Here is a 20,093-nt window from a genome sequence, read left to right on the forward strand (position 1 = left end):
GCGAGCGCCCAGAACCAGCCCGGCGGGCCGCCCCGCCCGCGGGGGCGTGGCCAGCGCGAGGGGCGTGGCCAGCGCGCGCCCGGGGGCGTGGCCACTCGGTCACCAGGGACCGACTGCAAAGTGCGGCTGGCGGGCGGGGACCTGCGCTCGGCGAGGGGGAACTCAGCTACCGAGGGGTCTCCCGGCGCCCAGGCCGGTTCCCATGCTCGGCTGAACAGTAGCACAACCGCAAAGGGTCAGGCCCAGGAAGAGGAACTCACTGCGGCCCGCCTTCTACGTGCCCGGGGTTCCCGGTCCCTCCCTTCAGGAAGCCTACCAGACAGACACCGGTTTCGAACCCCACCCTCCAAGAGCCCGAGCTCTTTCTTAAGCGACCTAACCCCACCGTTCCGCTCAAAGCCAAGGACCAGGGAGCGTGTAGCTAGGACAGCACTTGCTTAGCATGTAGGAGGCCCTGGGTTCATCCCCAGGACAATAAAATGAAAGTGGTAACAACCTAGGCCATTGCCTGGGCCCCCTCTTGGCTGTTTACTGGATCCAAGCCTGGGATATGGTAGAGATAATTGCCCTTCCCCATCGTTTTCTGAACTGGGCAGGGGAAAGGGTTGTGAAGGACAAGGAGTTGTGAAGGACACTACCAGACACACAGAGCGCCTTGTGGTGGCACACACCTGTAATCCCTGCCCTTGGGAGGTTGAAGAAGGGTCAGGCGTTTAAGGCCAGTCTACACTATAGTATAGTGACTTTGAGGTCAACCTGGGCTATATGGGACCTGGTCTTTTAAAACACACAAGCAGGAGGATCGCTGTGAATTCAAGGCCACCCTGAGACTACAGTGAGACCCTACCTGGAAAATCCACACACACACACACACACACACACACAAGCATTTGAAAAGGGAAGGCTGATGCTAGGCTGTATGAAGAGCTCTGTGGGGACCAACGGGGTCTCCAGGGGCCACATGGGGACATCCAGGAAGCATTACACACACCCTTTGCTAGGGTCAGGTAAGGAATGTGAGTGATCCAGGTGAGCTGGACAGTGGGAAAACTGAGTGAGAGACCTGAAGCTACCAGAAGTTGGGCTGGAGGGAAAAGGTGAGCAGATGTGGAGGAACTAGGTCTTTTTTTTTAAAAAAAGATTTATAATCTAGTTATTTTTTAAGAATTTTACTTATTTTTTTAACTTTTATTTTGTTCATTTTAGAGAGAAAGAGGTAGATAGAGAATGGGCACGCTAGGGTCTTCGGCCACTGTAAACAAACTCCAGATGCATGCGCCACATCTGGCTTACATGGGTCCTCCTGGGGAATCAAACCTAGGTCTTTTGGCTTCGTAGCCAAATGCCTTAACGACTGAGGCATCTCTCCAGGGCAAGAATTTTATTTTTATTTATTTATTTGAGAGAGAAGCAGAAAGAGAGAATGGATACATCACTGCAAAGAACCCAGATGTATGTGCACCTGGTTTATGTGGGTTCTAGGGAGTTGAACCTGGGCCCTTAGGCTTTGCAGGCAAGTGCCTTAACCACTAAGCAATCTCTCCAGCCCTAATTTATTTCTTTGTAAGCAGAGGGACCCAGAGAAGGAATAGGTACACCAGGGCTTCTTGCACTTCAAATGTACTCCACATGTACCACTTTGTGTTTCTTCTGACTTTATGTGGGTATTGAGGAAATGAGCTCAGGCCAGCAGATTTTGCAAGCAGCACCTTTAAGTACTGAGAAATCTTCCTAGCCCAAACTGAGTCTTTTCACAGACACCATCCAACCCCTCCCCATCCTTGGCTGGATGGAGAAAAGGCACTGGGAGGTGAGTGAGTTCCAGGCCTCATGATTTTGTCTCTTGCTACCCACCTTCTAAAATCCACACTTAGTGGGCATGGTGGCTCATGCCTGTAATTGCAGGACTTGGGAGGCAGAGGTAGGAGGATCATTGTGAGTTCCAGTCCAGTCTGGACTAGAGTAAGAAGTTTCTTGGAAAAAAAAAAAAAAATCAGAGGCGAAGCCTAAGGACCAAGTTTCGATTCTGCAGTACCTGTGTAAGCCAGATACACAAGGTGGTGCATGTGTCTGGAGTTCGTTTGCAGTGTAGAGGCCCTGGCATGTCCACACATTCTCTCTATATATATATGCCTCCTCTTTTTCTCTCTCTCATACAAATAAATAATTTTATTTAAAAGTTTTCTTTTTTTAGCCAGGCGTTGTAGTGCACTCCTTTTAAATTTATTTATTTATTTATTTATTTATTTATTTATTTATTTGAGAGCGACAGACACAGAGAGAAAGACAGATAGAGGGAGAGAGAGAGAGAATGGGCGCGCCAGGGCTTCCAGCCTCTGCAAACGAACTCCAGACGCGTGGGGAACCGAGCCTCGAACCGGGGTCCTTAGGCTTCACAGGCAAGCGCTTAACCGCTAAGCCATCTCTCCAGCCCTGTAGTGCACTCCTTTAATCCCAGCACTCGGGAGGCAGAGTTAGGGGGATCGCTGTGAGTTCCAGGCCAACCTGAGACAACATAATGAATTTCAGGTCAGCCTGGGCTACAGTGAGACCCTACCTCGAAAAACCAAAATTAATAATTAATTGATTAATTAAAAGTTTTTAAAAAGCTGGGCGTGGTGGCACATGCCTTTAATCACAGCACTCGGGAGGCAGAGGTAGGAGGATAGCTGTGAGTTCAACGCCACCCTGAGACTCCAAAGTGAATTCCAGGTCAGCTTGGGCTAGAGTGAGACCCTACCTCGAAAAAACAAAAAACCAAAAGTTTTTAAAATGTATTTTTAAAAAGAATTCAGGGGCTGGAGAGATGGTTTAGCAGTTAAGACGCTTGCCTGTAAAACCTAAGGACCCAGGTTTGATTCTCCAGTACCTATGTAAGCTGGATGCACAAGGTAATGCGTAGTCTATAGTTCATTTGCAATGGCTAGAGGCCTTGACACGCCCATTCTCTCTTCCTCCCTTCTCTCTCTCTCTTTCTCTCCCCCTACCTTTTTCTCTGTCTCAAATAAATAAATAAAAATAAAATATTAAGCCAGGCATGGTGGCGCACGCCTTTAGTCCCAGTAATCCAGAGGCAGAGGTAGGAGGATTGCCGTGAGTTCGAGGCCACCCTAAGACTACATAGTGAATTCCAGGTCAGTCTGAGCTAGAGTGAGACCCTACCTTGAAAAAAATAGATAGATAGATAGATATGTATATATATCTCTATCTATCTATCTATCTATCTATCTATCTATCTATCTATCTATCTAAATTCATGCTGGAGAGGTGTCTCAGTGGTTAAAGCGGTTGTCTGCAAAAACTAGTGACCTGAGTTTGATTCCCCAGTACCCACGTAAAGCCAGATGCACAAAGTGATGCATGCATCAGGAGTTTGTTTGCAGTGGCAGGAGGCCCTGGCATGCCTATACTCTCTCTCTTTCTCAGTCCTCTTTCTCTGTCTCTCAAATAAGTGAAATATTTAAAAAAACTTTATGCAGATGAATGTGCTTATACATACATCATGAATTAAATCCTGGCTGGATATTTGATACTGCAGGATGTACAATATTCTTCATAGTTGATCAATATTTTGGTTTTACAACCATCAGTAGTAAGAATACTGGCTGTGCATAAATACAGAGTACAAAGTGGCCAAACCATGTGTATAGCCATCTCAGAAATGGTTGCAAATGCTTTCCTAATTCTAAGCCAAATGTCATGATTTTTTCTTTTTTTGAGGTAGGGTCTCACTCTAGCCCAGGCTGACTTGGAATCCACTATGTATTCTCAGGTTGGCCTCAAACTCATGGCAATTCTCCTACCTCTGTCTCACAAGTGCTGGGATTGAAGGCGTGCACCACCACACCTGGCTCAATTAAAAAAAAAATTTATTTTAAAATTTGGACTAGAGGGATGACTTAGCATTTAAGGCATTTGCCTTGCAAAGCCATAGGACCCAAGTAAGCCAGATTCACAAAGTGGCACATGTGTCTAAGTTCATTAGCAGCACCTAAAAGCCCTGGTGCACCCATTATCTCTATAGATGTCCCTTCTTTCTCAAATAAAATAAATATTTAAAAATTTTTTTAATTCATTTTATTTATGTGGGAGGGAGAGAGATAAAGAAAGAGAGAATTGGTGTGCTTCTATCCACTGCAATTGAGCTCCAGACCTATGCACCATCCTGTGTGCATGTATGACCTTGTATGTATGCATCAACTCATGTATCTGGTTTATATGGGTACTAGGGAGTTGAACCTGGGTCCTTAGGCTTTACAAGGAAGCACCTTAACTGCTAAGCCATCTCTCCAGCTCTTGAATATTTTTTTGGTGTTGCCTCTGTTTTGTTTTGTTTTTTCAAGGTAGGGTTTGTCTGTAGACCAGGCTGACCTGGAATTCACTAGGTAGTCTCAGGGTGGCCTTAAACTCACAATGATCCTCTTACCTCTGCCTCCCAAGAGCTGGGTTTAAAGGTGTGTGCCACCATGCCCAACAATCTTTTTATTTATTTATTTGAAAGAGACAGAGAGAGAGAGAGGGAAAGAATGGGTACTCTAGGGCCTCCAGCTACTGGAAACAAACTTGTGCATCAGGCTTATATGGGTCTTGGGAAATTGAACCTGGGTCCTTTGGCTTTGCAGGCAGGTGCCTTAACCACTAAGCCATTTCTCCAGCGCACCCCCTTTCTTTTTTACTGTAACCCAAGTCAGCAACTCCAACCACAATTCTTTCTGAGGTGGGTCTCATGCCTGGCTTTCAAACAGCAATTTTTAAAACCAAATATTCTAAATCTGGGGGTGGTGTTACACAACTGTAGTTCCATCATTTGGAAGAAGAAGAATTGCTGCTAGTTAAGGCCTATCTGGGCTACAGAGTGAGTTCCAGGTTAGCTTGGACTAGAGTAGACCCTACCTCAAAAAAACAAAAAATGAAAAAAGAAAAAGATAGATAGACAGATAGAGAAATAGCTGGGTGTGGTGGCACGTGCCTTTAATCCCAGCACTTGCGAAGCAGGGGCAGGAGGATCGCCATGAGTTCAAGGACACGCTCCAGGTCAGCCTGGTCTAGAGCAAAACCCTACCTTGAAAAACCAAAAAAGAAAAAAAAAAAAAAAAAGAAAGAAATAAAGGAGCCTGAAGAGATGGCTCTGTGGTTAAAGGTACATACTTGCAAAGCCTGATGGCTGGGGTCTGACTCTCCAGTACCCACATAAAACCATATGTACAAAGTAGTGCATGCATTTGGAATGTGTTTGTAGTAGCAGGAGGCCCTGGCACACTCATTCTTTCTCCATCTCTCTTAAATAAATAAATACTTTTTTTTTTTTTTTTTTTTTTGGTTTTTCAAGGTAGGGTCTCACTCTGGCTCAGGCTGACCTGGAATTCACTATGTAGTCTCAGGGTGGCCTCGAACTCACAGTGATCCTCCTACCTCTGCCTCCCGAGTGCTGGGATTAAAGGCGTGTGCCACCACGCCCGGCTTGTTTGTTTTTTTGAGGTAGGGTCTCACTCTAGCCCAGGCTGACCTTTCAAATATATACATATATATTTGAAAGAGAGAGAGAGCTGGGCGAGGTGGTTTGTATCTTTAATCCCAGTACTCGGGAGGCAGAGGTAAGAGAATCGCTGAGTTTGAGGCCAGCCTGGGACTAGAGAGTGAGTTCCAGGTCAGCTTGGGCTAGAGTGAGAACTTTCCTTGAAACAAATGAAGGGAGGGGGTGAGAAAGAAAGAAAGGAAGGAAAGAAGGAGGGGAGGGAGGATGGATGCATGCACATGTCAGGGCCTCCTGCCACTGCCAACAAACTCCAGACACATCCACCACTTTGTGCATCCAGCTTTACATGTGTACTGGGGAATTGAACCTGGGCCATTAGGATTTACAAGCAAATGCTTTTAACCACTGAGCCATTCTCTCCAGCCTATGAGCTTGATTTAGAATTATTTTTTTAATTTATTATTATATTATTTTAAAAATATTTTTATTTTCTTAATCTATTTGACAGAGAGAAAGAGGGAGGTTGAGAGAGAGAGAGAGAGAATGGGCACACCAGGGCTGCCCCGGCCAGCGGGGAGTCTAACAAGGAAACGAGGGGAAAATTAACCTGAATGAAAGAAGGCAAACAGACACAAGAAGGAGACCATGCTAGGTGTTTGTCAAGGCCTCAGAGTCTTTATTTTTACACATTGGTTATATAGGGGAAGAAAAGGGGGGGGGGGATAAGCTGGCTGACGTGATTTAGGGCTTTGGAATTGTCAGGAAACCTAGAGAGGATGTAATTAGGTGTTCATCTAATCTTGCCTCAATGGCTTAACATCCTGACTACACCAGGCTTCACATCCTGACCATAAACTGGCCTTTTGCAAAAGATAAGATTCTGTAAGCAGTCTGCTGACCCGGTTCCAGAAGTACCTAACAGAAAGCTGGATGGACCAGCTTTCTGTATAATGAGTCAGCTTATGAGCAGGCCCAGGCAAAATGGAGAGGCTTTTGCTCTATGGCTCCCAACATCTCCTCCCTTCTTTTATTCAAAAGAGGGGAGGCCCACTATTCAGCGGTGGGCTGCAATGCCTTTGTTTCTTCATCAGCTACCGACAGCATGGGGGAGTATTCAGCCAAGCGTATGATTCCCTGGTAATTGAATATTAGGTGAGGAAGTAGAAACTTAACTTGCTATATGGCGGTTTCTGTTAACATGGCCGAGGTTTGATTCATAGCTCCCAACACAGGGCCTCCAGCCACTACAAACGAACTCCATATGCGTGCACCACCTTGTGCATCTGGCTTATGTGAGTCCTGGGGAATCAAACTTGGGTCCTTTGGTTTTGCAGGCAAATGCCTTAACCAATAAGCCATCCTCCAGCCCTTGAATTAATATTTTTAAAAATATTTTTTATTTAGATTTATTTATTTGAGAGAAAGAATGGTTTTATCAGGGCCTCTATCCACTGCAGACAAACTCCAGATGCATGCGTCACCATGTGCATCTGGTTTACATGGGTACTGGGGAATTGAACCTGGGTCCTTAGGCTTTGCAGGCAAGCACCTTAACCTCTGAGCTATCTCTCCAGCCCTTGAATTAATTTTTGGTGGTTGTTTATTCAGAAACTTTTTTTGTTGTTTAGATTAGGCCTCATGTAAATCAATATGTAGCCAGCACAACTCCCACATGTGATGCAATTTTATTCCCCAGGGGTCTCACTCTAGACTTGCGTGGCACATGCGTTTTCTGTTTCGTGTCGCCTGACTTGTACCTGCCCTTTTCTCCCCCACCCCTAAGGCTTCACTTCATCCTGATGTTGGCTCCATCTATGGGGCAGCACAGGAAGCCCAGGCACTCCACGGGACTCTGTCAAGCCTGTGTCTTCTGGTCACAACCTGATGACAAGAGAGTTGACACTTCAGGTTTAGGCAGACTCAACTCTGAGCCACTCAGTTTATGGTGGCAAGCACATCAATGCCTGGGGTGTGAGGCTTACTCACCCCACTAAATGCAAGGGACAGTGAGTCACCAAGAGGCCAAGCACTGGTCCTGGGTCACATGGTCAGTGGGAGCCTGTCCTCTGCGTCCCATTTGACAGAAAGGAACAACAAGGCTTAGCGAGGCGATGTACTCTACCACGAGCATGGGCTCTGGATAAGACAGACTTGGGAGGATGGACCCAAAGATGGAGCAAGTATTGAGGTGAGAAGTTCAAGGAGGCACAAGTGGCTCCCGCTCCAGGCCAGCAGTGGACAAGCAGAGAGGCCTGTGGCACCTGACGCCAGACAACACAAAGGCCCTGGTCATTTACACGTCAACCAAGTGATGGCCTGGGGAGGGGAATCCCCCACAGGTCCCATCCCTGGAGAAAGGCTGACCAGTGGAAAGCTCAAGTTCAGGCACCCAGGTCCCTAGGTGTCCCGTGAGCCCCATCGAAATATAAGGAAATGAGCCGGGCGCGGTGGCGCACGCCTTTAATCCCAGCACTTGGGAGGCAGAGGTAGGAGGATCGCCATGAGTTCGAGGCCACCCTGAGACTACAGAGTTGATTCCAGGTCAGCCTGGACCAGAGTGAGACCCTACCTCGAAAAACCAAAAAAAAAAAAAAAAAAAAAAGAAAAAGAAATATAAGGAAATGCCCCACCCAGAAGTCAGCTGGCAGCAAGGGTCAGGGTGAGATATATGAGGAGCATGCCAGTCTCTTTGGGTGTGATAAGCAGCGTCATGCTAAACCCTTGTTGTACCTTAATGGCATCCTTGCCCCATAGCCCACTAACCGCTGATCACTTCTCCCAGCCAGGGCCTCAGCTCATCCACAGAGGTGGTGGGCAGCTCGCCCCGGCCTCACACACAGCCCCCATGGCCTACCTGGTCCAGCCCAGCATCCCGGAGCCAATGGCCGCAATGGAGACGAGGCTGCCGGCCAGCACGGAGGTGGCTCCCGGGGGCAGCTCCCCTGTGAGGGCAGTGAAAAGCGTGAGCAGGGTCAGCATGCATGCTGGGGTCCCTCCCACTCTGGGGAGGAGCCAGTCTGAACTGATCCCCTCTCCCAACTTTCTTCCTAGCCCCACTCCCAGCTCACCTGGGACCAGCAACGTGGGGGTGCTGCTCTGGGCACTGACGCTGTTTTCAGCCTGGCACCGGAACCAGCCCGACATCTGGGACAATGGGATGAAAAAGAAGGCGGGCTGCCCGTGGAGCGGCCTCTCCTGGGCATATACTCGCCCATCCTTCCCAACCAGGCTGTAGGTGATGGGTGGGCTGCCAGAGGATGCCAGGCAGGACAGCTCCACCGTAGGCCCTTCGTCTCCTTCCAGTAGGGCCAAGTCAACCTGGAGCTGGGACACGGGCTCTGGCAGGGTAGGAAGAGGGCAGCCCAGACATGGTCGGGAGGCTTTGCACGGCCCTAGTCCGTTCTCTTTATGACATGGAAGCTTGACTGAGCCGAGGCTTGGCGGAGCCTCCCGACTCGGTAGCCAGCCAGAGTACACTTGCCACTGTGCGTCCTGGCTGTTAGTCTGTTTCTAGTGTGTACTAGATGATTTCAGTTTGGGGTTTTATTATTTTGTTTGTACAAGGGTATTTAGAGACAGAGTCTTGCTAGGTGGCCCTACCTGGCCTGGAACTCTCTATGCAATCCAGTCTAAACCCAAACTCAGCCATCCTCCTACCTCTGCCTCCCAAGTGCTGGGATTAAAGGCGTGCGCCTCCATGCCTGGCTTTGTTTTCTTTTTTTAAATTTGATTTAGTTATTTAGTTGAGAGACAAAGAGGGAGAGAGAGAGAATAGGCACATCAAGGCCTCTAGCCACTGTGCCCCCTTGTGCATCTGGCTTACGTGGGTACTGGGGAATTGAACGTGAGACCTTAGGTTTCACAGGCAAGTGCACTAACTGCTAAACTATCTCTCTAGCCTCTGGGGTGTGTGTGTGTTTTGTTTTTTGAGATGGTCTCATGTTGCCCTACTTTGTCTGGACCTTGTGATAGTCCTGCCTCGGCCTCTGCAGTGCTGGGAGTAGAGATGTGGCCCCCATGCCTGGCTCATGGTTTTATTCTTGTATAGTCTATGTTAGGTTTCTATACTTAGCAAATAAAAATGCTAGGCAGGCACCCAGTTAAATTTGAATTTCAAATAAATAATGAGTACACTTTTAGCGTCTTTATGTCCTATGTAAATGTATTTAGGAACCCTAATTCTATTCTTTCAGTCAGTAAAAGTTAGAGGAAGTCATTGGCTTAAACTAAGTTCCTACACAGACCAAACTAAAAATAAAAATGGAGTCACACATGCTAAAGGTCCATGTCACCAAGCTAAAACTAAGTGGTTTATCTGACCTGAGAAATCAGGATCAGAGAGGACAGCCAAATTTCTCAAATGAGTCACTTTCAATTGGCATGGTCAATGACGTTCCCTCCACAGTACCCTAGCTGGGTGTGAGGGCACAGATTCCAAGTTGACCTTGGCTACTTAGCTAGTTAGACACCAGCTTAGGTACATGAGACCATGTCTCAAAAAATAAATAACTAAAAGATGGAGAGATGAGTTAGGGATTAAATGCCCTTTCTACACAAGCAAGAGGGCCTGAGAGGCTGCAGATCAGCTCTTGGAAGGCTGAAATAGGAACATTGCTGTGAGTTGAGACCAGCCTGAAGTTATACAGTGAGTTCTAGGTCAGCCTGGGCTAGAGTGAGACCCTAACTCAAAACAAAACCTAGCCGGACATGGTGGCGCACGCCTTTAATCCCAGCACTCGGGAGGCAGAGGTAGGAGGATCACTGTGACTTCGAGGCCACCCTGAAACTACATAGTGAATTCTAGGTCTGCCTAAGATAACCAAAGAAAAATAAAACCCTTCAGATCCCACTTAAACTAGCTGGGCATGTGAACATGCACCCATAACCCAAGTCCTACAGGGGAGCAGAGACCCCACAATCTTCAGGGCTTTGCAAGCTCTGCAATCAATATTAAAAGACTCCATTTGCCTATGAAGCCTAAGGACCCAGATTCAATTCCCCAGTACCCATGTAAACCAGATGCACAAGGTGACACATGCATCTGGAGTTCATTTACAGTGGCTGGAGGCCCTGATGTGCCCATTCTCTCTCCCTCTCTACCTGTCTATCTAGCCCTTCTCTCATAAATTAATAACTTTTAAGAGACTCCAGCTCAAAGTAAGACCAGACATGATGGATCAATCACATCCTTCCACTCACAGGCAAGTAAGTGCATGGGACATGGCAAATATACACACACATGCATATACTATGCACACATAGGCAAAAAATTAAATAAATAAGAGGCTTGAGAGATAGTTCAGCAGTTAAATGTGCTTGCTTGCAAAGCCTGACGGACTGGGTTCAATTTCCCAGAACCCACATGAGGCTACATGCACAAAGTGGTGTATGCAGCTAGAGTTTGTTAGCAGTGACTAGAAGCCCTTGTGTGTCCATTCTCTCTCTGCTTGCAAATAAATAAATCAATTTAAAAATAAATAAATAAGCCAGACACAGTGGCGCACGTCCTTTAATCCCAGCACTTGGAAGGCAAAAGGTAGGAGGATCACCTTGAGTTCGAGGCCACCCTGAGACTCTATAGTGAATTCCAGGTCAGCATGGGCTAGAGTGAGACCCTACTTCAAAATAAGCAAAAATAAAAAATAAATAAAATAATAAATAAATAATATTTTTTTAAAAAAGCAAATAAATAAATGAAATAACTAAATAGGCAGATGTGGTGGTGCATGTCTTTAGTCTCAGTATGGAGGAGGCAGAGGGAGAAAGGAAGGAAGGAAGGAAGGGGAGAAAGAAAGGGGTTTGGAGTGCACAGAGCAGGGTTTGAAACCAGCCTCTGGCCACTTGCAGGTTGTCTGGGCAACTTCCTCAGCCTCATCATTTCAGCTTTGCAGCGTGGAACTGGGGCTGCCTCTGAGTGGTTGTAAGGATAAGCTAAGATAACTTGAAAACGTTTCTGGTTTACCAGACCCAGGTCAGGCCTTGGGCCACTTCCACCATCTCACTGTGCTCACGGGCCCAGTGAGGACACCGGGGAATGGAGCACGGCCTTGGAGACCAGCAGCCTGTCATGTCTCCACTGTGCTGTCCTGCCCCTCTCTTTCCTCTCTCATCATCCCAGAGTGTGCAGTTCCCTCCCCCACTTGGGAGCATCCTGCCTCCCTCCCTGGCCCATGTCCCCTGCACTTACTGGCCCACAGCTCCCAGTACAACTGCAGCTTGGCACTGAGTCCGTAGATGCCCTGGGCAGAGGATGCCCGGCAGGAGTAGGTAAGCAGGTCTGGGCTGGACTTGAGCGTCACGTTGATGTTGAAGGAAGCTGGGTTGTCATTGTTCATGACCTTTGTGGTCACCTGAACACCCCGGCTGGCCAGGAGGGTATAGGTGATGGGCCGGGGTGCTTGGGGTGCGTAACACGTTATGAGCACTCGACGGCTTCTGGGATAAACCTCCAGGACGCTGTAGGTGATGCTGACATCTGGGGAGAAAAGACAGAGGCCACCCATTGGGTACTCTGGGGAAGAAATGCTAGTCAGGGGTTGGGGTCAGCTCAGTGGAGAAAGCATTTACCATCCGGAACCCAGGTAAAGCCAGACTCAGCAACATACATCTGAAATGCCAGGGTGCCTCTGACGAAATGGGAGGAGAATCCCGGAAGCCCCTGGGCCAGCTAGCCTGGCATTCTCGGCGATGAATCACAAAAGACCCCACGTTGAAGGTGAGGACACACGCAAGGTGGTCCTCTGACCTCCACACGCACGGCGCAGGATGCGTATGCCTGCACGCGTGCATATGATCACACACACACACACGCACATTCAATTTTTAAAAAATAATGATTTGGCAGTTTTAGAATGACTGACTCAGTGATTGTATCCTAGACACACCCCCACCGAGTCAAAGATGGACTTGACAGATGCAAGTGTGCACCTGTAGGAGCAGCAAGCAGCTGTGGTCTCGGCTGCCAAGAAGTGGAGACAGGCCTCAAAATCAGAGCAGCCTAATGGATTAGATAAAATGTGGTGGATTCGTGTGAAGGAATATCGTTCATTCTGGAAGAGTACTGAGGTGTTTGTGGGGGGCGGGGGAGGGCAGTTCCATTGCAGAGATTGGGCTTGGCATATACAAGGCCTTGGACCTAATCCCCCCAACCCCAAAACCACAAAAAGAAATAATACAAAGTCATAAATAAAGTCCCTGCTGCCATGTGAACCTGAGTGCTGTGCTGTGGAAGTCAGACGGAAGGGAAGCTATTAGGTGAGTCCATTCATCCTTCATTTATTTATTTTGCTTTTGTGGGACAAGGTCTCCCATGCAGCCTAGGCTGGCCTCAAATTCTCGTAATCCTTCTGCCTCAGCCTCCTGAGTGCTGGGATCACAGGGGCATAGCACTGTGCCAGCTGCAGCAGACCCTTTGAAGGAGAGGCAACGGCTCCAGAGTGGCATGTTCGCAGTGCCTGACTATGTTCGTCCTTGGGCCCAGGGTGGCCTCCTGCCCTCCCCCTGTTCCAGCAGGCTTCCCCTTCTGGACAGCATACCTACTCACAAGTGCCCCGCACCTTTTTATTGAGGTAGGGTCTCGCTCTAGCCCAGACCGACCTGAAACTCATTCTGTAGCCCCAGGCTGGCCTTGAACTCACAGCGCTCCTCTCATCTCAGCTTCTGAAGCCACCACATCTGGCACCTCAGGCTTTTAAAAATATGTATTATTTATTTGTTATCGAGAGAAAGAAGGAGAGCTCCAAGGCCTCTGGCCACTGCAAACGAACTCCAGATGCGTGTGCCACCTTGTGCATTGGGCTTATGTGGATACTGGGGAATCAGACATGCATCCTTAGGCTTCGCAGACAAACACCTTAAACACTAAGCAATCTCTCCAGCCTTTTTTTTTCAAGCCAAAAAACAAGAGGCCCTGGCATGCCTATGCGCTCTCTCTCTCTCTCTCTCTCCCTCTGTGTGTATGTGTGTGTGTGTGTGTTGCAAATAAATAATAAATAATTTTTTTGAGGTAGGGTCTCACTCTAGCCCAGGCTGACCTGGAATTCATTATGTAGTCTCAGGCTGGCCTTGAACTCACAGCAATCCTCCTACCTCTGCCTCCCAAGTGCTGGGATTAAAAGCATGCGCCACCATGCCAGAGAGAGAGAATGGTCCCACCAGGTCCTCTAGTTGCTGCATATGAACTCCAAATGTATGTACCACTTTGTACATCTGGCTATACATAGATACTGGGGAATTGAACCCAGGTCATTAGTCAGGCTTTGTAGGCAAGCACTTCCCCAACATACATATATATATATATACATATATATATATATGTATGTATATATTTGTTTTTTTTGAGGTAGGCCTCAAACTCACAGTGATCCTCCTACTTCTGCTTCCCCAGTGCTGGGATTAAAGGTGTGCACCACCAAAAAAAAAAAAAAAAGTTAAAAATATATAATTTATTTGTGAGGAAAGAGAACCTATAAGTGCATCAGGGCCTCCTCCCCCTGTAAATGTACTCCAGACACTTGTCACTTTGTGTGCGTCTGGCTTTATTATGCAAGTACTGGAGAATCAAACCCTGTCCAGCAGGCTTTGCAAATGACCTTTAACCATTGAGCCATCTCCCCAGCCCTCCTAACACTATGCATATTTCTAGTTGTATATGTGTGTGTGGTACATATGCACGCTCACATGTATGTCCACATATGCGTGCACAGGTGTGCGCACATGTATGAAGGCCAGAGGTGACACCAGGTGTCTTCCTCAACCACACCTCTCCCCCACTACCAGACCCTGCCCCTTCTGTATCCCTCAAAGCTCCAACAAGCACACCTCATGTGTTGAGAGGGATACTTTAAAAAACATACATATATCACCCGGGTGTGGTGGCACATGCCTTTACTCCCAGCACTCGGGAGGCAGAGGTAGGAGGATCGCTATGAGTTCAGGGCCACCCTGAGACTACATAGTTAATTCCAAGTCAGCCTGGACCAAAGTGAGACCCTACCTCAAGACAAACAAACAAACAAAAAAAGCTGGGCGTAGTGGCACCTACCTTTAATCCCAGAACTCGGGAGTCAGAGGAAGGAGGATCACCATGAGTTCGAGGCCACCCTGAGACTACATAGTTAATTCCAGGTCAGCCTGAGCCAGAGTGAGACCCTACCTTAAAAAAAAAAAATTTTTTTTTAAATTTATTTGACAGAGAAAGAGGAAGGGAGAGTGAGAAAGAATGGGTGGGCCAGAGCCTCTAGACACTGCAAACAAACTCCCGACGCATGCACCCCCTTGTGCATCGGGTTAATGTGGGTCCTGGGGAATTAAACCTGGATTCTTTGGCTTTATAGGCAAACGCTTTAACCACTAAGGCATCCCTCCAGCCCAAGGGATATACTTTTTTGTTGTTGTTGTTGTTTTCTAGGTAGGGTCTCACTCTCGCCCAGGCTGACCTGGAATTCACTATGTAGTGTCAGGCTGGCCTTGAACTCACAGAGATCCTCTTACCTCTGCCTCCCCAGTGCTGGGATTAAAGGCATGTGCCACTATACCTGACCCAGATACAGAGAGAGAGAATGGGCATGCCAGGGCCTCCAGCCACTGCAAATGAACTCCCGATGCATGTGCCCCCTTGTGCATCTGGCTAATGTGGGTCCTGGGTAATTGAACCTGGGTCCTTTGGCTTTGCAGGCAAATGCCTTATCTGCAAAGCCATCCCTCCAGCCCCAGAAACATTTTTTCTTTTCTTCCCCCCACCCCCGAAGGTAGGGTTTCACTCTAGCCCAGGCTGACCTGGAATTTACTATGTAATCTCAGGGTGGCCTCGAACTCACGGTGACCAGATACTTTTCTTTTTAATTAATTAATTAATTTATTTATTTGAGAACGACAGACACAGAGAGAAAGACAGATAGAGGAAGAGAGAGAGAATGGGCTCGCCAGGGCTTCCAGCCTCTGCAAACGAACTCCCAGACGCGTGTGCCCCCTTGTGCATCTGGCTAACGTGGGACCTGGGGAACCGAGCCTCGAACCGGGGTCCTTAGGCTTCACAGGCAAGTGCTTAACCGCTAAGCCATCTCTCCAGCCCCAGATACTTTTTTTTTAAAGGCACTGACTGTCCTTCTATAAAGCCTGCCAACCTGGGTTCAGTTCTCTGGCTCCCTATGTAAAGATGAATGGGCATACTTCTGCAGCAGGAAGAGACCCTGGTGTGTCCACACACACAACTCCCCAACACTAATGTAAATCCAAATGCAGAGTGGTGCGTTTGTACATCCTGGTGTGTGTACAGGATGTACAAGGCCCTGGGTTTGATACTCAACACTGGAAAAAAGAATGCAAGCAAGAGACTGGGCATGGTAGCACACTTCTTTCATCCTAGCACTCAGGAAGCACAAGTAGGAGGATCACTGTGAGTTCAAGGCTAGCCTGGGACTACAGAGTGAGTTCCAGGTTAACCTGGGCTAGAACAAGAACCTAACCTTCAAAAACTAAAACAGGGCTGGGGAAATGTCTTGGTAGTTAAGGCATTTGCTAGCAAAGACAAAGGATCCAGGTTCAGTTCCCCAGGGCCCACGTTAGCCAGATGCTCAAGGTGGTGCATTTAGTCTGGAGTTCGTTTGCAGTGGGTAAAGTTCCTGGTGTGTGCATTCTCTCTCTACATATGCCTCTTTCTCTATCTTTTTCAAATAACTAGATTAATTGACTAATAAAATATTTTTAAAAAATAACAAAACAAACATATGCCAGCTGTAGTGACGCATGCCTTTAATCACAGCACGTGGGAGGCAGAGGTAGGAGGATCACTGCGAGTTCAAGGCCACCCTGAGACTGAGACTACATAGTGAGTTCCAGGTCAGCCTGGATCAGAGTGAGACCCTACCTTGAAAAAAAAAAGAAAGCAATAGCAAGCCACTCAGCATTTATCAAGGCAGGCAGTGGTGCTGAAGCCCAGCGTGACTCAGTGCCCTTCAGGACGCCTCCACTTTCCCACAGACTTGCTTCCTGATGACTGAAAGTTTGGCCCCAGTGACTGAGATTCTCTAGACCCGAAGCAGGGCCCTGAGCAAGAAGTTCTGCTGTTGACGGTTGATTGCAGCAGCCTCCAGAAAATTCCATTCCCAGTACTGAAGTGGTGTGTGTACTGATGTACACAGATGCACTCCAGCTGAGTGGATTTGCCTGAGTCCACTAGGAGTCCATGCTGGGTTACACCTAGCAAGCAGAGGACAAGAGACACAGAGAGACAGAGAGGACCTAGCAAGAAGCAGAGAGAGAGATGACTGAGGTTCCCATGGAGCCTTCAGAAGGACACAGCCCTGCCAACCCCGGGCTTCCCACACTGGGCCTATGAGCTGTGCTGGGACACACTTCTGCTGTCTCAAGCCACCCAAACTGCAGCCTTTGCTGCAGCAGCCACAGGAGCCTGAGCGATTTTTGCGTAGTCCTGGACCATCACTCAGCAAGACTGATTGGCCAGAAGGGGGAACAAGGGTCCTTGCTTATCTCTTCGGGGGTGTCAACTTGCGTGCAAATCTGACCTTCAACCAAACAGTCCTCCAGGGAATGAGGACATTGTAGGGATGCTCCCATCAAGCTTGGGAGGAACCCCAGGCTCTCTGGTCACCCTCTCCCTCCCTCTTCCTGATAGTTCCTACTGGTTCCCTGGTCCTAAGCTCTCCTTTTGAGCCCTCTGGTACGCAGGCTCAGTGGCACCCAAAGCCCCATACAGCTGTATCCCGCTGATGCCCTCAGCTGTCTCATGGGTTGGTCAGATCCCACATCTCTCATGGCCAGGGACAACAGGAGCCAACATCCTCTTCATATTTTCATTTCTCTCTTGAGTTTTTCAAGGTAGGGTCTTCATCTAGCTCAGGCGGACCTGGAATTCACTATAGCATCTCAGGATGGCCTCAAGCTCATGGCGATCCTCCTGCCTCTGCCTCCTGAGTGCTGGGATTAAAGGTGTGCGCCACCACGTCATCACGCTCCTCTTCATATTTCTAGACTAGTCTCCTTCCATGTCCCTAAATACCAGCCCCAGCTTCAAGTCTTTGTGTATGCTCCACCCTGTCTCTTTGGGTCAGTTATCTTCAAACCGTCACTCCTGCCCTGGTACCCTACACTGAACACAACTCTCGTTGAAATTCAAAGTCAGATTCTCCAGCACTCTAGCCCTCTGCTCCTTAATGGTAGAGACTCGTGTCCAAGCTCCCACACCCTCCGCAGCTATGTCAGGTGCTAATAACTCCTCAGCAGGCTGCCGTTTATTTAACCAATCCTTCCAGGCTCCGGCCAAGGGTCTAGAGTCCGCCTTAGTGGCTATCTTTGCACCCTGTGCCACATGCAAGTTCTTTCTTCTCTCCAGAAGCCCAGAAGCTCCTTAATCAATCCCCTCTTCCTTCCCCTCCTCCTTCTCTGACTTCCTCTGTCCACACCTCCCTCCCTCTCTCTTTGTTTTTATTTATTCATGAGAGAGGAGAGAGAGAGAGAGAGAGAATGGGCACACCAGGGCCTTCAGCCCCTGTGAATGAACTCCAGATGCATGTGCCACCTTGTGCTTTACATGGGTAAGAGGGAATTGAACCTGGTCCTTTGGCTTTGCAGGAAAGTGCCTCAACCGCTAAGCCATCTTTCTAGCTCCCTCTCTTTCTTGCTGACAGGGTCTCATGTAGCCCAGGGTGACCTCTGATTCATTATGTAATTAAGGTTGAACTCTAATTTCTTTTTTAAAATTTAATTTATTTATTGGGGGGGGCAGATAGATAGAGAGGCAATGAGCACACCAGGGCCTGCAGCCACTACAAAGGAACTCCAGACGCCTGAGCCAGCTTTTGCATCTGGCTTATGTGGGTACTGAGGAATCGAACTTGGGTCCTTAGGCTTCACAGACAGACACCTTAACAGCTAAGCCATCTCTCCAGCCCAAACTCTAACTTCTGATCCTTCTGCCTCCACCTTCCCAGAGCTGGGATCGTAGGCTGCCCCTCTGGCCGTGGCAAAACTCTTGAATTCTCATACACCGAAGAACACGCTTGTTTCCACGCTCCCGTCTCACAGCCCCCACTACATTGAAGGCTACAGGGAGGTTTTGCTTCTGCACCTGCTCTACCCTGGTGGCTCAAAACAGTGTCTGTGACCAAACACACCTCGGCAAGTATTTGTTGAAAGAATGAGTGATTTACCAGTCAACCTTTTAGAAGTTTCGTTAGCAGGACTTGGTCAGCAGAAATCTGAGCAGAAGTCACAGGCTGAGGTGATGTGGGAAGCAGAAATGCCTCTGCCCAGGTACTTTCCTGAGACCCAGCCACGGGCTCTTATTTTAGCTGAAACACCAACACTGTGTTTCTTTTTTATTGCAAATGAGGAAATGATAGTTCTGCCTACACCTCATTCAAGTGAGACCTACGTCAACACGACCGGGTATCTGCCCTCAAGCAGAACAGAGGGGGATGCCCAGCTTTTGTTTGATGGCTCAGTTACATGAAGTAAATGACAAGACAGGGAGGTGGCAGACTGCCTCCATAGCGACACGGGGGCTGGACATAAATAGGCTGAGGAGCAAGGAAGGAGCCTGGAGAGGGGAGAGGAGGGAGGCAGGGGTGAGTCAGGGCAGAGCCAAAAGGGGCAGTAGAGGGGGTGGGGCAGACCAGGAGCTATGGTCCTTCCCAAAGTCTCCTCCTCCCTGACTCTGAACCAGTCTCCTGGTCCATCGATTGAGGAGGAGAAGAGGGAGGGAAGGAATGATCCTCACTAGCTCCCTGCCCCCATGCCAGCTACCTTCCAGAGCAAGACAGCCATGCCCACGCTGGACTCCTGGAAATCCCCAGATTCTTTCTCCAGCCCCCTCCAGACCTGAGAGTCTCTCCTCCCTGGGCCAAACGCTCTCCTGAGTTCCCCAGCCTGACACAAGTGAGAGGCTCCAGGTGGGGTGAGATTTTTGTTCCAGATCCAAACCTGAGGTCTAGCTACTGGAGTGTATCTGCTTGGGTATAAGCCCCCCATCCCACATCCTCCAAGACCCCCTGCACTGTACCGCTCAGCCTGCTGACCCCTCAGGGCCCTGTAGAAGTGGAGGCTGGGTTCCAGAATTATCTATCTGGGTCTACCTGTATACATTCCTGCCATCACCAACCTCCAAGATATCTGTGGCAGATTTCTGGCTCCGGGGTCCCCAGATGAACCCTTCTCCCTGGAAGGTGAGAGGCGGGAGAGGGGGACTCACCTTCTGCCTGCTTCTCCTTGGGGAAGCTGTGTGCAGCAGCTGTAAGAAGAGATGAATTGGTTAGGAGCCTGATAGAGGAGGCCCAGCCCGCCAGGCTGCCCCCTGCTGAGACACACAGGGAGCAGGCTGAAGGGCGGTGGTGAAGCCTCAGGTAGGGCTCAGCCAGCACCTCCTTTCAGGAGCTCTTTGGAGCATCAAGGCATTTGGGATCACCATGTTCGTAGTCTGCAGGGCTGCTTTGAGGCTTCAGCCCATAGCCTCGCCCTCTGTCCCTGGCTTCCAAGAGACTCCAGCCTTCAGGCTCTACTCTCCTGGGCTTCTCAGCATCCCATTTCTGGAACCCACCATCCCAAGGTCCCCAGGGGGCTCACCCAGTATGGCCAAGCACAGCAGCCAAAAGAACCTCAT

The 20,093-nt window shown here is 48.7% G+C and overlaps 1 protein-coding gene across 1 annotated transcript; it reads right to left on the reverse strand.

Moving 5' to 3' along the window:
• Nucleotides 1–7,100: 7,100 nt before the first annotated feature.
• C9H17orf99 (chromosome 9 C17orf99 homolog) lies at nucleotides 7,101–20,093 on the reverse strand. The gene is made up of 6 exons (XM_045157934.1): nucleotides 20,057–20,093; nucleotides 19,686–19,724; nucleotides 11,664–11,951; nucleotides 8,545–8,814; nucleotides 8,331–8,418; nucleotides 7,101–7,357 (listed from the first exon to the last, which is right to left on the reverse strand). Exons 1-6 carry the CDS (start codon nucleotides 20,091–20,093, stop codon nucleotides 7,351–7,353), a joined length of 729 nt encoding a protein of 242 aa, XP_045013869.1. The 3' UTR covers nucleotides 7,101–7,350.

Source organism: Jaculus jaculus, chromosome 9 (genome assembly GCF_020740685.1).
Source record: "Jaculus jaculus isolate mJacJac1 chromosome 9, mJacJac1.mat.Y.cur, whole genome shotgun sequence".
Lineage (NCBI taxonomy): Eukaryota > Metazoa > Chordata > Mammalia > Rodentia > Dipodidae > Jaculus > Jaculus jaculus.

Coding starts and splice junctions, on each gene's coding strand:
- C9H17orf99 (XM_045157934.1), bottom strand. CDS start 20,093: ATGAGGTTCTTTTGGCTGCTGTGCTTGGCCATACTGG. Junction 11,952..19,685: donor CAAGGAGAAGCAGGCAGAAG/GTGAGTCCCCCT, acceptor TTTTCTCCCCAG/ATGTCAGCATCACCTACAGC. Junction 8,815..11,663: donor GTACTGGGAGCTGTGGGCCA/GTAAGTGCAGGG, acceptor CTACCCTGCCAG/AGCCCGTGTCCCAGCTCCAG.